This window comes from Equus quagga, chromosome 11 (genome assembly GCF_021613505.1).
Source record: "Equus quagga isolate Etosha38 chromosome 11, UCLA_HA_Equagga_1.0, whole genome shotgun sequence".
Classification (NCBI taxonomy): domain Eukaryota; kingdom Metazoa; phylum Chordata; class Mammalia; order Perissodactyla; family Equidae; genus Equus; species Equus quagga.
Genome location: NC_060277.1, coordinates 80,537,256 through 80,553,401, shown reverse-complemented (window position 1 = coordinate 80,553,401; position 16,146 = coordinate 80,537,256). Strand labels below are relative to the sequence as shown.

Sequence of the window (16,146 nt, the reverse complement as noted above, 5' to 3'; positions counted from 1 at the left end):
CTTGGTCTTATCCTTTCCTCCTTTCTTTTCTACTGAATCAGCTGGAGGGATAAAAGGTAAACTCACATTTATTGAGGACCTACTATGTGATGCAGTCAGTAATCCAGTGAGTGCAACTGGCCATCTGGTTGGAAGTTGCATTGCTTTCTCGTCGCATGTATTGCAGTTTAACAGTGACTCTATTGCTTCCCGCTTTGAGTGGTCTTCCTATTCAGCTTCTCCTCATTTGGCTCAACTAACGTTATTCAGCTTTCCTGAACAACTGGTTACAGGGAGACACATTTCCCTTATTGATTTGAGGATTAAGGTCATAAAAGTATGATTATGTGTTTAATTTTTAAAGACCTTCTTGTAACAGTATGGGCCTGGTTCATATGCATTTCTAATAATGTTTTTACAACCTCATTTATTTTTACGGTTTGCTTACCTTTTAAAAAATATTTTGAAACCCATTATTTTTATATTTATTTGAAAAGTTATATGAGTTTTTGATTGACCTCATGAACATTCTTTTCAAATCAAAAAAAGCCATCCTCCCATCTACGGTGTTATTTAAAATGTAGACAGAATAGGGAAGGCCTGAGTACTCTCAACTTCATGTGAGTCTAGCTTTTTATTTAGGTAATGTTTATTTGCCTTGGATTTAATGTTCTTACTGGCTTTCTAGTGAAGAGGAGATTTCCAGTGAAGATGAAGAGCTGGTAGAAGAGAAGCAGCGGCGGAGAAGGGCCCCAGCGAAGAGGAAGCTGGCGATGGATGACTATCCCGGCTTCATGGCCAAGCGCTTCGCTGACTTTACGGTCTACAGAAACCACACACTTCAGAAGTGGCATGATAAAACTAAGCTGGCTTCTGGAAAACTGGGCAAGGCAAGTGTGTGTGTGTGTGTGTATGTGTGTGTGTGATAGGTTGTGGCACCCTGAAGCAGTTATAAGAAATTGGAACTATAGCTTATTTATATGGATGATGTCATGATATAATGGTAATCAGTCATTTCTGTAGAAAAATTTACTGAATTCCTCCCATTGGGGTTTATACCGTTCAGATGTAGGATTTTAACTATATTAGAAAGAATATTCTATTCTAGAAATTGTGGCCTTGTAAGCGTTCAAGTGTTGGAAATACAAAATACTTTAAAGAAATGGATTTTAAAGCAATTATTATTAAAGGAGCAGAAGTTAATCTCTGGGTATAGGAAAGTAGTATGACCTGCTTAAAACTAATTTTTTTCTGAGAACAATTATAGCCATTCACAAACTCAGTCTTTAACAGAAAGTCCCTCCTGAAAGGAGGGTTGTCTTTTTCTCTGCTGACACAGAAAGATAGAGAAACCAATGTAGCTGCCTTCAGCACAGACTTTCTGCATTATCTGACATGGTTAATGTTGTTTGCAGGGTTTTGGTGCCTTTGAACGCTCCATCTTGACTCAGATTGATCATATTCTGATGGACAAAGAAAGATTACTTCGAAGGACACAGACCAAGCGCTCTGTCTACCGAGTTCTTGGCAAACCTGAACCGGCGGCGCAGCCTGTCCCAGAGAGTTTGCCAGGACAGCCGGTAAGGACTCTGTGACGTAGGGTGATTATGGGGAGCACTTTCTAAGAGGCTAACTGAAAAATCTGATCACTTACTTGTGGTATAAGGAGTTAGTGAAAGAAAGGAAAACAATACTATATGCTTTACTAGATTGTTGAGAAACAGAGTATGTAGGAGAACATTCATGAAAAATGGAGCTGTTATTAACTTGTGTATAGTCTTCTCTAATTTTGAGTTTGATATGAGTCTGGTGATGGAAGCATTCATAATCCAGTTTTCTAAATTCAGTTTTAAAGCTGCTTCTTTAGAAATGTCAGTAGTGGAGCAAGTGTGTACTTCAGGCTTTCCGTTGGATGTTTAGATACTCCAGAAAAGGATCCAAAATTGGAATAATCAGGTTTTTTTGTTTAAAGGAAACTCTTTTATTTATAGAAGAAATATATACTTAATAAATTTTTTTTAAGTTCAGAAGAATTTAAGATGAGAAGTAAAATTCCCCCTAGTCTGAAAATTCCACTCCTCGGATTTAATCAGTGTTCATAGTTGTAACAAGCTTTCAGGTATTTTCTATTCATATAACAATGTACATATACATAAAACACATATACACATATAAAAATATGGTTGTCTCTTTTTTTTAACTAAATTGGATGGATATGTATGTGTGTGCATAACTATATAAAATATTATAAACTATATTTAAAATCTTACAACTTTTTAAATTTAATATATCCTAGACACATTTCCATATCATTACGAAGAGATCTGCCTCGTTTTTCCTGATGGCTACAGGGTATTCCATTGTATGGATTTGTATTATGATTTATTCAAACAATGGATATTTATGTTGTCTCTGGTTTTAGAAACAATTCTAAGGGAAACATTCCTGAGCATTTATATTTATGTATTTGTGTGACCATATGGATAGATTTCTTGAAGTGGAAATGTTAAATCAAAGAGAAGACGCATTTTAAATCCTGATAGATGTTGCCAAATTGCCTCCAAAAATACTGCATTAATTTCCAGTCCCACCAGCTGTGGGAAAACACAGCTGTATTTTCCAGTACTGAGTATTGCCAGTTTTAGAGGTGAAAAATGGTGTCTTCTAATTTTAATTTGCATGTATTTAATTAGAATGAGGTTAAACGTATTTTTATATGATTATTGACTATTTGTGATTCTTTTTTTGTGAAGTGCCTATTAATATTTTTGCCCATTTTTTGTTGGACTATTTTTGTTCTTTGATTTTGAGAGCTCTTTATGTCTTAAGGAAAACTGTGCTTTGACTATTATACACATTATTTATAGTAGCCACCATACTTTGATAACCCCATTGGGCTCACTCTTTCCTCTCTTCTCTGGTATAGGAGATCCTTCCTGAAGCCCCTGCCAATGCTCACCTGAAGGACTTGGATGAAGAAATCTTTGATGATGATGACTTTTACCACCAGGTGTGATTTTTACACTCTTTTGTTACAAATCAGGCTTTGGCATTTTAAAACAGGTAATAGAATTCTCTGACCAAAAGGTAGCTTACTTTGGAAGAAGGATAGAGTCAGACAGGGAGTTAGAACTCCTGTGTTCAGAATTGACTTACTGTGAAGTTCTGGATCTGTTGCTTTTCTTCTGTCTTATATTTTTCCTTTTGAAATGACAACAGCCGCAGCTACTTTGTTAGTTGCTGCAGAGTGTAAATTATCTGTGAAACAGTTTCAATTTCTTTGAGTCAGATGGTTACTCTTTCTCAGCCATTTTTGATAATGTTAATGGAGGACTTTTTGTTAGTCATTTGGTTTCTTGTCCTATTACTATTACATTGGGATATGGAGCTAAAGGGCTGGGATCCCAGAGTTCTTGAATTGCTCTTGTAGTCCTATTACCTATTAAATCTCTTGCCTTTAATGTTTTTTGGTGCCTGTTCAAATCAGTTAAGTATGTCTGATTGTCTGCTACTGTTGATTATAATAATAGTGTAGTGCTTTGAAGACAGAAAGAATTGGTAGAAGTTGAGATATGGCTCAGTTCTCAATATCTCTTCACAAAACATCCCCCAGTTCTTTCCCTGACATTATCATCTGCTGGCATGCTGCTCTTTTTAATGATTCAGGTGACTGTTAAGGTAGACTAAACATTTGGGCTGTTCTAAAGAACTAAAATAATTTCCTGTAATCCTGGGTCTCCTGATAAGTCGTACTTCTTAATGAAATGTACTTGAGGACGTACTCTTTCTAGCTGTGGAGAGTTGAGGGTACTGTTCAGCAGTGATGTGCCAGTTTTTGTTGAGCCATTATTGATCAAGATAATATTTTTTCTCTGCTGAATTTTTAGTATGATAACTTTTGCCAAAAAAATTGCAACTGTTTATGAAGGTTTAGCCATGACAGCTGTATTATGTGTATGGAATATGAAGGAAGGAACTTAGGAAAATTACACTATAAAGCCAGTAGATCAAGTGATTCTGTATAGGGGATGCCTCTATAGGCTTTGCCCTAAAAAGAGAAAGAGACTTTCTATTAATGTTTCCATCCACTCAGTAATATTCCATAAGATGATTGCGGTAAGTCTTAAAAGTAATGATGAGAGGGTGTAGGAAAGAGGATTGGTGTGGCCTCAGGTGTTCCTAGTCAGAGGTCCTTATTCTTTTTTCCCTTTCTTCTCTTATTATATCAATTTGTCAGAAGAGTTGGGAACTCTATTTTGTTCTAGAGTGTCTAAAGAAGTGCCCAATATGGGATATTAATGCTATGTAGTTATGTGAGATCCTGGGAGACAATCAAAAATGTTTCAGTCTTCATTTAATTGAAGTGTACATTGTTCGATGGAAAGTGCATCATAAATTAAATAGGCTTAATAAAATAAACTGAAATTACTGGGGAGAAGTTGCTTCCACTGGCAATCCTTAGTCTAAAAGATTTTTTTTTTTTTGCCTGGAGGTCTGTTTAAAAAGAAATAGCATTACTTGATTGGCCCTTCAGCCCAATTAATAATTTTAACTTCGATAAATTCTGATTTCAGAGTTATGACTAGTCACATCTTAGCTTTTCCCCTTGCTGGTTAATTGGGGTGCTAGGGTTAATCTAAATTAAAACTTAAACTAATAGAGGTCAGCAAGGCAGCTGAAACACCTGAGTGAAACAAATGGGTCTGCCAGGCGCAACTTTATCTTGGCTGTTTCCCAAGAGGAAAGTGGCAGCAAATTGGAGTTGTTTCAGCCTTCTGTAAAGGTGAATGATGGGTGACACTTGTTAATGTACAGCATCTCCGGAAGCATTCCAGATTGCTTTGCTGCTGTACCAACTGCTGCCATCCATGCACAGTCAGTAGGAACTGGACCAGTTGCCAACATCTGGCAGCACAGCAAGGAATGGGTGCAAGTCTTGAAACCCCGCGGATTCTAAATATGGGGCTTAGAACTGTGCGGCTTTAATCACTTACCAGTCTTTGGCAGCAGGCTACGACAGCTTATCCTAGCCTCGTACATCACATCCTGGCATCTGCTGAGCCGCCAGGCAGCTGCACATTCATTTTCTTTTCTTGCCTTTTCTCTTTGCCTCCTATTCCTCCTTTTCTTCCCACTCCCCCGCCCCCCACCTCCCTTCAGTTTTCCTCCCCCTCCCCAATATGCTTCTTGGGGGAGATGATCTGTAAAGATTACTGCTTCATTGTGTGCAAGTAATTGTGGCAATGCCAGGCCCTTGACAGACACAACGTAGCACCTGTTCTGCTGACCTGGTTAATTTCTTCTGTTGAGTGGGATTTGCCAGAGATTGGAGCTGAAGCCAATTCAATGATAAGGCTAAAGAAAATAGCTGTATGTTTTCTGTCACCTCCCAATTAAATTGGCTTCATAAAGTGCTTTCCTTTATTTGTCAGGGTAGTAAGCCTGAGCTAAGTGTTGCATTCAGAAGTGGTACAATGTATTACAATGGGCCTGTGAGTTTTCGTTTGTGTGTTTTTTTTTTTTAATGTGGTCATATGGAAGAGCTGGGTGGTGAATATAATACATTTCGCCTCTTTTTTTTGTAAACCATACTCGAAGCCAAACTGTTTGGGTCTATGTTTTGTAAGGAAGAGATTATAGCCACATTGAATTTTAATGTTTCATTGTAAGGGTTTAAAGGCTTACTTGGTTAATTCAGGTGTCACAAGGCTGTGTAAATGTCCTAACTACTGAGATGATGTTCAGGGTCAGAACACCCAACACACACACACTCTCTTTGTTTCATAATGGGCCTTCAGTTACTACAACTTTAAAAATATGTCTGTATTGTTTAATAAAAGATATATATGTATATATGTATGTGTGTGTGTATATATATACATATACATACAGAGAGAGAGGCACTGAAGAATGTCAGATATCATAAGTAATCATATCATTTTTGAGCTGAGAGGAACCTTACAAGAAACAATCCCTGAGCAGTTAAGTACCTTCCCAAAAGTCGTATAGTAAATGGCCACACTAGTACTTGAGCTCAAGACTTCTTAGACCAAGTCCTATTCTTTCCATACCTTTATTTCTTAAATATTTCATTCTTGAGCCATAAAAAGACTTCACTATTGTATTACAGTTTTCAGTTTGTAAATAAATAAGCCTCATTTTCTTAGAACTGGAAGAAATATTATGTATGTTAGAAAGTAATTTTTTTTCCTTAGAAGGCAAATGATTTATTGAACTCCTGTTTCTTAACAGTTCTAATAAAAAAATTAGCTTTGTAGTTGTGTTACTGGTTTGTTTGGAAACTGGAATTGCTGAAAGCTTGAAGTATGCCCAGTGGTGAAGATTTTATGAGGGGAACTGTTCACCTGCTACAAGCATTGCAGTTTTACTCCCAAATGGAATTAGTTTGCGTTTGGCCTATTTCTTGTCAAAGCTCAATTTAAAAGACAATTTCATAAAACATGAAGGCTGTAAATGACCATGAAGGATGAGCCGCTTGGAAATGTTTTCAGTATCTACTTTTCATTTTCATTATCCTATTTGCTACTTTTTAACATTAAGTTCTTTTAAGATGTGTTGTGTATATCACCATTTAAGGTTTTTCTTTTGTTTCAATTTGCTTTTTTAAACCATTAGTTGATCTTTGACTTGCTAAGCCTGAGTTCTTAAAGAATTGAGGAAGGACTGACATTTACTGAACACTAGTTATGTGCCAGCCCCTGGGCTACTAAGTAGATAGGTACTAGACATATACATCTTTATTTAATCTTCACAAGATTTCCATATTGAGATGTGACTGCACTTAGCAATGAGCTATATAAAGTGACTGGTTTTATTTTTTTCATATTCCAGACCTCAGACTAGTTTCTTGTCACCTCATGAGGTATTTTGTTCTGAAAGGACTAAATTGAGCTTAGCTATTGACAGAGCGATACCTGGATTTCTAAGGGTTCATTAGGATTTTGTCTCTTGCTCCTAGCTCTGTTTAGTTTTGATCTGTTTTGTGCTGTCACTTTGAGTTTAACCAGGAGTGTCTAGAGAAAGGCATAATAGGGTTTGCTCTTTGGGTGACACTTTGATGGGTTAAATTCCTCCTTTCATTTGCCATCGGGACGTGTCTATAACTGACCTTGCCACATGCTGGACTTCTGTATCCAAGACATTTGATAATGCCATAAACAAGTAATTACTAATTCGATAAACTATTAAAAGTCAATAATGTTAGGAAATAGAGAAGAGGCAAGCTTTCTGACAAGACGGTTTACCTTAGTTAAATCGGTGAGTGGTTAATGTGGACAGTTATGTGGCGGCTTTAGTTATACGCATTTAGATCTTAGTGTAAATAAGAGATATCTGAAGCCATTGCTATGGTTAATGGCAATACAATATTCTTACTGTTGGCATGTATCTTTCCAGTGGTTTAGTTGATGGTTAATAAGGTGTTTTAAAGTTTGATTTGAACCTGCTCCTTTTAATTAGTTGTTGGAAAACAGATGCCTACTGTTAGGAGCAGTATTTTGTTTTTAGTTTTACTTTAAAATGTTGCTGTTACTTGAGATGTGGATAGTGTTCCTTGAAAGTTTGATAAAACTTATTTCGTTCACATTGACCTGTATGGTGATTTTAGAGAGGATAGATATATGAAGTACATAAACTTGGAAACTGAAATTATGATTAAAGAAAATCAGAGAATTAATCAGTTAGGTTTCTTTGGGCATAGTAAAGGTGTTAAAAAAAAAAAAAAAACCCCAAACTAAATACCAATGTCCAATTAAAACCCCAGGTTTAATCATTATAGGATTATTTTATGTACCATGTGTAAGAATTGTATTTGAAATACATTCTAGTTTCTTTGCTGCCATTGCCTATCCGTCAATGCTTAGACCCAAATACGGCACCAATATTGGTATTTGACTGCTAGTGTTGGCTCACTATTGTGGAGGCTGCACAGAACAGCAGGCCAAAAGCCACGTTTTAAATGCAAGGTCCAGAAATTTCATCAAACAGCAGCGTCAAGGGAAGCTACACACCACTGACTCTTGTTTCTTTCGGTTTCCTTGCTTTAAAAAACATCAGAGCATGACTTCAGTACTACTTCCTTTAAACAAAGTAAAACCTCACAACAAAGCCTAACACAGTACATTTTATGGAGCCAGCTAGGAAAGAGATAAGAATTGGCTTAGAACTATTGAAGAAACTTTTTCAAACACAAGTGGTACCTCGGGAGTTTACTAGGCAAATATGTGGCCCACATTGCCTTTTCTGTAGTAATAAGCACAATGTCAGTCGGCTGAGTATAAATTAAACACAGGATACCAACAGTATTTTAGTAGCCCCAAGTGAAGAATTTGGCACCCCTCAAGAAGTGGGCAACACTGCCAGTTCACTAAAGTAGGGATGATGTCTTCTTATTAAATCATATTCAGTGTATAGCTTCTTTAAAGTAAATTATAGGGACAATGACTTAGTACGGAAAGGAGAAGTTAATAAGCATCTTTTAAAATTTACGTATATTGTGGATCTAGAATAGAACAGAATTGCTTTAAAGTTAGATAGCATCTTTGAAGATCGTCAAGTCCAAACTCTTTTTACAAACTGGAGCCTAGGGGAAGTAAATGACTAGCATAGGATCACCCCACTAAGTGAGTTAGGACATTGAAGACCAAATGTCCTTGCTCCCAGGTTGATTTCCTTTCCAGCATATTATACTGCCTTTTGAGCTGACATATTTAAAAATCCTTTTGAGAGTTTCCTTTTCAGGTTTATGTCTGTTTAGGAAATTGGGGATCCAGTGTATCTCTTTGCACTCTGACAACTTACATGTATCACTTTTGTGCAATTATCAACTATTATACTAGATGGTAGGTTTATACAGACGAATAAGAAAATCCCTGCCCAAGGAATTTGTCGTCTAACAGGAGTGAGGTTCTCAATTTTGTAAAGTCACATAACTCCTCTTAAAGAGTATGACTTTAGTAAAATTTAAGTGGAGAAAATAAATGGTGAAAGGGAGCAGTCAGGTCCGTGATATAAAAACATATGTGTAGTTCTCTGTATTTGTCTTACCACAAATATACCTCAAGCATTTATTAGCATACTGGTTTTCCCTCAGCATACACCTGATCTAATTCCTAAAGTCATTTCTCAATAACTCTAAAAGGCCCTAAGAGATGATGTTAGATAAAAACTCTGGGTAATATAAATTCCCTATTTTCCAAGAATAGAGTCATTGTTAGAAGCCAGATTGACATGCCAGTAGCCACTGAAACTTATTTCAGGTTAAAAGAGCCTTCAGAGTGGTGATGATTATTTCATGGTTCCTTTTGCGGTGGCCTACTTCTGTGTATTTCTGAAATTTTCTATAGTAAAAAGTTAAGGAGAAGAAAAGCCATCAGGTTTCTTTCATCCTTCCATTCATTCATTCAACAAATATTTGAGTACCCACTACAGTCACACGCTACCTAATGACATTTCGGTCAACAACGGACCACATGTATGACAGTGATCCCATAAGATTAGTACCATGTAGCCTAGGTGTGTAGTTGGCTATACCATCTAGGTTTGTGTAATGCATTCTATGATGTTCGCACAGTGACAGAATCGGCTAACAAAGCAGTTCTCAGAATGTATTTCCGTCGTTAAGCGATTCATGACTGTATTTATTGAGTAACTGCTGTTCTAGGCTGTGCTGTCTAATGCAGTAGACACTAGTCACATGTAGCTATTTAAATTTAAATTTTAATTAAAATAGAATAAAGTTAAAAATTCAGTTTCTCAGTCATACTAGCCACATTTCAAGTGTTAAGTAGCCACATGTGCTACCATATTGGACAGTGGAAATACGGAACATTTCCATCATCACAGAAAGTTCTGTTGGAGCTCTGTTAGGGGCTAGAACAAAGCACAGTTGTGCTCTCATGAGCATTCATTCTAACTTAGAGGTAGGATGAAGTGGGGAAATATACCGTGACCCTGCAGTAGAAAATGATAAAACTGGGTATGGGTGAATGGTGTACTAGGGTAGGGATGGGATGGTTACTATTTTTATCTAGTACATTCAGGGGGTAAGGTGATGTTTGAGCAGAGACTCTAAGAAAGTGAACAACAGAGCCATGCAGGTATCTGTCGGAACAGTGTTGGGGACAAAGAGAATGGCAAGTGCAAAGGCTCTGAGGCACAGCAGAGGCTAGTCTGTTCTAGAAAGATCAAGGAGACCAGTGTCATGGAGGTGGAGTAGGCAAGAAAGAGTGTGATAAGAGAGAAGTCGGAGGTCATGGGAGGCCAAGTCCTGGAGGACCTTGTAGGCCACTGTAAGACTTTGGCTTTTACTGTGACTGAGGTGGGAAACCACTAGAGGGTTTTGAACAGAGGAGTAACATGATTGGACTCATATTGTAAGAGAATCACTCTGATGGCTTCATTGAGAATAAACTATAGGGAGACAAGGTGGCAAACTAGTCTAACTGCCCTGGCCAGATTCCAGGAAACCAGTTAGGAGACTCCAGTGATACGTCATCCAGGCAAGAGATGGTGGTAGCTGGGACTAGGGTGGTTTTGGAGGGAGTGCTGAGAAGTGGTTGGATCCTGAATTTGTGTTGAATCTTTAACTGACAGGATTTGCTGTTGGGTTGCATGTGGGGTGTGGAAAGAGAGGAGTCCAGGATGACTTTAAGGGTTTTGGTCTGAGGAGTTGGAAGGATGAGTTGCTATTTACTGAAATGGGGAAAAACAGTGAGGGAAGCTAGTTTGGAGGAGAAATCTGGAGCTTGATTTTGTTTATATTAAGGTCCCCCCCCAACCCCATGAACCTGTGTTGGCTTTAATTATGTTATTCAAAATCACTTATTTTAAGTTTAAGATACCTCTGAAACATTCATATGGAGTTGTTGAAGAAGTAGTTATATATATAATTTTGGAGTTCATGGGAAGGTCTGGGCTGAAGGTATGAATCTGAGAGCCGTCAGCACATGGATTGTCTTTAATACCCTGAGACTGAATTAGATCACCTGGGGAATGAAGGGAGAGAGAAAAAGACAAGAGATTCAAAGTCTTGGGGCATTCAAAGGTTTAGAGGTTGGGGAGATGTGGATGAACTAGCAAAGATGATTGAGAAGGAGCAACCAGTGGGGTAAGAGAGAGTAAATGAAGAGTGATTTCCCAGGTTCCATGTAAAAGTCCTTGAAGAAGGAGGAATCCAGTATCATCCTGATACCAAAACCAGGCAAAAACATCACAAGGAAATAAAATTACAGACCACTATCTCTTCTGATTATTGATGCAAAAGTCAACAGACTACCAGTAAACTCAATCCAGCAACACATAAAAAAGATTATACACCATGACCAGGTGGGATTTAGCCCAGGAATACAAGATTGGTTTAACAACGAAAATCAATTAATGTAATCTACCATATTGATAGAATAAGGACAAAAACATGGTCATCTCAGTACATGCAGAAAAAACATTTGATACCCTTTCATCATAAAAACACTCAACAAACTCTGGATAGAAGAGAACTTCGTTACCTGATAAAGAACATCTATGAAAACCCACAAGTAATATCCTACTCAATGGTGAGAGACTGAATTCTTTTCCCTAAGATTAGGAACAAAGCAAGGATGTCCGCTCTTGCCACAGATATTCAACATTGTACTGGAGAGTCTAGCCAGGGCAGTTAGACAAGATAAAGAGAATAAAAGGCATCCAAATTGGGAAGGAAGAAGTAAAACTCTCTTATTTGCAACTGGCATGATCCTATATATAGAAAATCACAAAGAAGCCACCAAAACTCTACTAGATCTAATAAACTCATTCAGCAGACTTGCAGGATGCAAGAAGAATATACAAAAATCAATTATGTTTCTATATATCAGCAGTGAGCAATCTGAGAAGGAAATTAAGAAAACTATTCCGTTTATAGTAGCATCCAAAAGAATAAAATACCTGAGAACAAATTTAAACAAGGAAGTGAGAGACTTGTATGCTGAAAACTATAAACATTGCTGAAAGAAATTTTAAAAGATCTAAAAAAATGGAAAGTCATCCCATGTTTGTAGATTAGAAGACTTAATATTTGTTAAGATGAGAGTACTCCCCAAATTGATCTACAAATTCAACACAATCTCTATCAAAATCCTGATGGCTTTTTTGAAGAAATTAACAAGCTGATCCTAAAATTCATATGGAAATGCAAGGGACCCAGAATAGCCAAGACAATCTTGAAAAAGAACAAAGTAGGAGGACTCATACTTCCTAATTTCAAAACTTAGTGCAAAACTGTAATAATCAAGATATTGTACTACTGGTATAAGGTCAGGCATATAGATCAATGGATTACAATTGAGAGTCCAGAAATAAACCCTTACATGTGGTCAATTGCTTTTCAACAGAGGTGCCAAGACAATTCAATGGGGAGAGAACAGTCTTTTCAACAAATAGTGCTAGGACAACTGGATAGCCACATGCAAAACAGTGAAGTTAGAGCCCTCCCTCATACCTATACAAAAATTAAGTCAAACTGTGAACAGCTAATCTTCGACAAAGGAGCTGAGGGCCTACAATGGAGAAAAGAAAGTCTCTTCAACAAATGATGCTGGGGAAACTGGACAGCCAGATGTAAAGATTGAAAATTGACCATTCTTTTTCACTGTTCACAAAAATAAACTCAAAATGGATCAAAGACCTAAAGATTAGGCCTGAAACAATAAGTCTTCTAGAAGAGAATATAGGCAGTACACTCTTTGACATCAGTTTCAAAAGAATCTTTTTGGACACCATAATTCCTCAGACGAGGGAAACAATAGAAAAAATAAACAAGTGGGACTTCATCAGACTAAAGAGCTTCTTCAAGGCAAGGGAAAACAGGATTGAAACAAAAAAACAGCCCGCTGATTGGGGAAAAATATTTACAAGTTATTTATCCGACAAAGGGTTAATCTCCATAATATATAAAGAACTCACACAGCTCAACAACAAAAAATCAAACAACCCGTTCAAAAAATGGGCAGGGGACATGAACAGACATTTCTCCAGAGAAGATATAAGGATGGCCAATAGATATATGAAAAGATGCTCATCATCACTAATCATCAGGGAAATGCAAATCAAAACTACACTAAGATATCACGTTACACCTGTTAGAATGGCAAAAATATCCAAAACCAAGAGTGACAAATGTTGGAGAGGTTGTGGAGAAAAAGGAACCCTCATACACTGTTGGTGGGAATGCAAACTGGTGCAGCCACTATGGAAAACAGTATGGAGATTTCTCAAAAAGTTAAAAATAGAAATACCTTATGACCCAGCCATCCCACTACTGGGTATCTATCCTAAGAACCTGAAATCAGCAATTCCAAGAGTCCCATGCACCCCTATGTTCATCGCAGCATTATTTACAATAGCCAAGATGTGGAACCAACCTAAGTGCCCAGCAACTGATGATTGGATAAAGAAGATATGGTATATATACACAATGGAATACTACTCAGCCATAAAAAACGACAAAATCGTCCCATTCACAACAACATGGATGGACCTTGAGGGTATTATGTTAAGCGAAATAAGCCAGACAGAGAAAGACGAACTCTATATGACTCCACTCATAGGTGGAAGTTAACATATAGACAAAGAGAACTGATCAGTGGTTACCAGGGGAAAGGGGGGGGCTGTGGTGGGGGGAAGGCACAAAGGGTGAAGTGGTGTACCTACAACATGGCTAACAATAATGTACAACTGAAATTTCACAAGGTTGTAAACTATCATAATCTTAATAAAAAAAAAATACACAACTATGTACCGGGGGGCTTTGGGAGAAAAAGGAAAACAGAAAAAAGAAATTATGAAGGATTTTACCAGAGTCAAATAATCATATAAAAGAATTCTCCTTCCAGCCAGGTTAAGTGAGTTGCCTCTGTCCTAGGACTTAGGAATCCGTTCAGTCAGTAAAACAGTAAGAGGGACCAGTTAGTTGAATTCCATTCTTTGTAAGATTTTAATTCTATAACATTATATAAAGGCATCCAGGATGGAAGAGCTCTTTGATCTAATTCCCCTCTTCCAGACGTTCTCCGTCAGGTTGTTCCTAATGGGCTTGACTAGGACACAATGGGTATTGCCACATTCAAAAAAATGGGGCATCTCTGTCTCTTCTGCTGGATAATTGGATAGTTACATGGTAAAAGTTCCCTCTCTGGGATTTCTTTTTCCCTCTAAATGTGTAATGTGAAGAGGCAATTTAATGTAAAGGGATTCTCTAAATTTCACGTTTAGCCCTTGCCAAGGAATTCAGCATCAAGCTGCATGGATCTTCTCCAGATGACATGAATTAAGAATGTCCAACTTTGCAATACATCCCCGTTACGTACTGGCCTCCCAGAAGCCTGATGTCAAAAAAAAAAAAAAAAATTAAGTCAAAATAGATCATATACCTAAATATAAGAGCTAAAACTATGAAACTTTTAGAAGAAAACATAGGAGTAAATCTTCATGAGCTTTGTTTAGGAAGTAGTTTCTTAGATATGACAAAGTACAAGTGACAAAAGAAAAAACAGATAAACTGGACTTTATTGAAATCAAAAACTTTTTTTTTTAAAAGATTTTATGTTTCATTTTTCTCCCCAAAGTCCCCTGGTACATAGTTGTATATTTTTAGTTGTGGGTCCTTCTAGTTGTGGCATGTGGGATGCCACCTCAGCATGGCCCGATGAGCGGTGCCATGTCCGCACCGAGAACCCGAACCAGCAAAACCCTGGGCCGCTGAAGCAGAGCTCGCAAACTTAACCACTCGGCCACGGAGCCGGCCCTGAAATCAAAAACTTTTATGCTGCAAAAGGCACCATCAGCAAAGTGAAAAGACCCACGAAACAGGAGAAAATATTTGCAAATCTTATATCTGATAAGGGGCTGGTATCTAGAGTATATAAAGACAACTCCATACAACTCAATAATAAAAGACAAATAACCCAATAAAAAAAATGGCAAAGGAGCTGAATAAACATTTCTCCAAAGGATACATTTAAGTGACCAGTAAGCACAGGAAAAGATGTTCAACATCCTTAGCCTTTAGGGAAATGCAAATCTACGTCACAATGAGATACCACTTTACACCACTAGGATGGTTATAAGCAAAAAGACAGGTCGTGAGTGTTGGAGAGGATATGGAGAATTCAGAACCCTCCTACATTGCTGGTGGAATATAAATTGGTGTAGGCTCTGTAGAAATCAGTTTGGCAGTTTCTCAAAACATTAAACATAGAGTTACCATATGACCTGGCAATTCTACTCTTAGATGTATAGCCAAGAGAAAGGAAAGCATATGTCCACACAGAAACTTGTACATGAATATTCATAGCATTATTTGTAATAGCCACAAAGGAAACAACCCAAATGTCCCTCAACTGATAAGTGGATAAACAAAATGTGGTGTATCTATACAGTGGAATATTGTTCGGCCAGAAAGAGGAATGAAGTACTGGTAACTTGCTACAACATGGATAAACCTTGAAAACGTTATGCTAAGGGAAAGAAGCCAATCACAAAAGACCACATACTATGTGATTCCATTTATATGAAATGTCCATAATAGGCACATTTATGGAGACAGAAAGTGGATGTGGTTGCCTAGGGCTTGGGATGTTGGGGGTGAAATGGGGAGTAACAGCTGATGAGTAATGGGTTTCTTTTGGGGGTGATGAAAATATTCTAAAATTGATTGTGGTGATGATTGCACAATTCTGTGAATATACAAAACCATTCAATAGTACAATTTAAATTGGTGAATTGTATGGTATGTGAGTTATATCCAAATAAAGGTTTTTTTTAAAGAAGAGAGTGACTTACTATGTTAAATGTTGCAGATAGATCAAGTAAGATAAGGACTGAGAGTTGACCATTTGTTTTAGCAACATGGAAGTCATTGGTGACCTTGACAAAAACTGTTTTAGTAGAGTGATGGAGTGGTTCCCAGAGAGAACGAAATGATCCAGGAGAGAGGGGAAAATGAATGTTTCAGGGAAGAGGAGAGAATTGCTGGTGAGTACACAAGTAGGGAGGGGTTGATCTGATGGACAGTTCATCCGTAGATATTGGAGGGGAGGCAGAGTGTATGGGTACGGTTTCAAGTAGATATGGGTGGGAGCATGTGGAAGTTCTCATGTGAGTGCTATTATT

At 37.6% G+C, this 16,146-nt stretch overlaps 1 protein-coding gene across 1 annotated transcript in view; it reads left to right on the top strand.

The window, feature by feature from the left end:
- Nucleotides 1-16,146, top strand: part of AATF (apoptosis antagonizing transcription factor) — a 101,055-nt gene that overhangs the window by 34,746 nt on the left and 50,163 nt on the right. Inside the window, exons 6-8 of the mRNA XM_046676483.1 lie at nucleotides 668-869; nucleotides 1,395-1,559; nucleotides 2,906-2,989. Of these exons, the coding sequence (XP_046532439.1) occupies nucleotides 668-869; nucleotides 1,395-1,559; nucleotides 2,906-2,989 (451 nt within the window). The remainder of the gene's footprint in view (nucleotides 1-667; nucleotides 870-1,394; nucleotides 1,560-2,905; nucleotides 2,990-16,146) is intronic.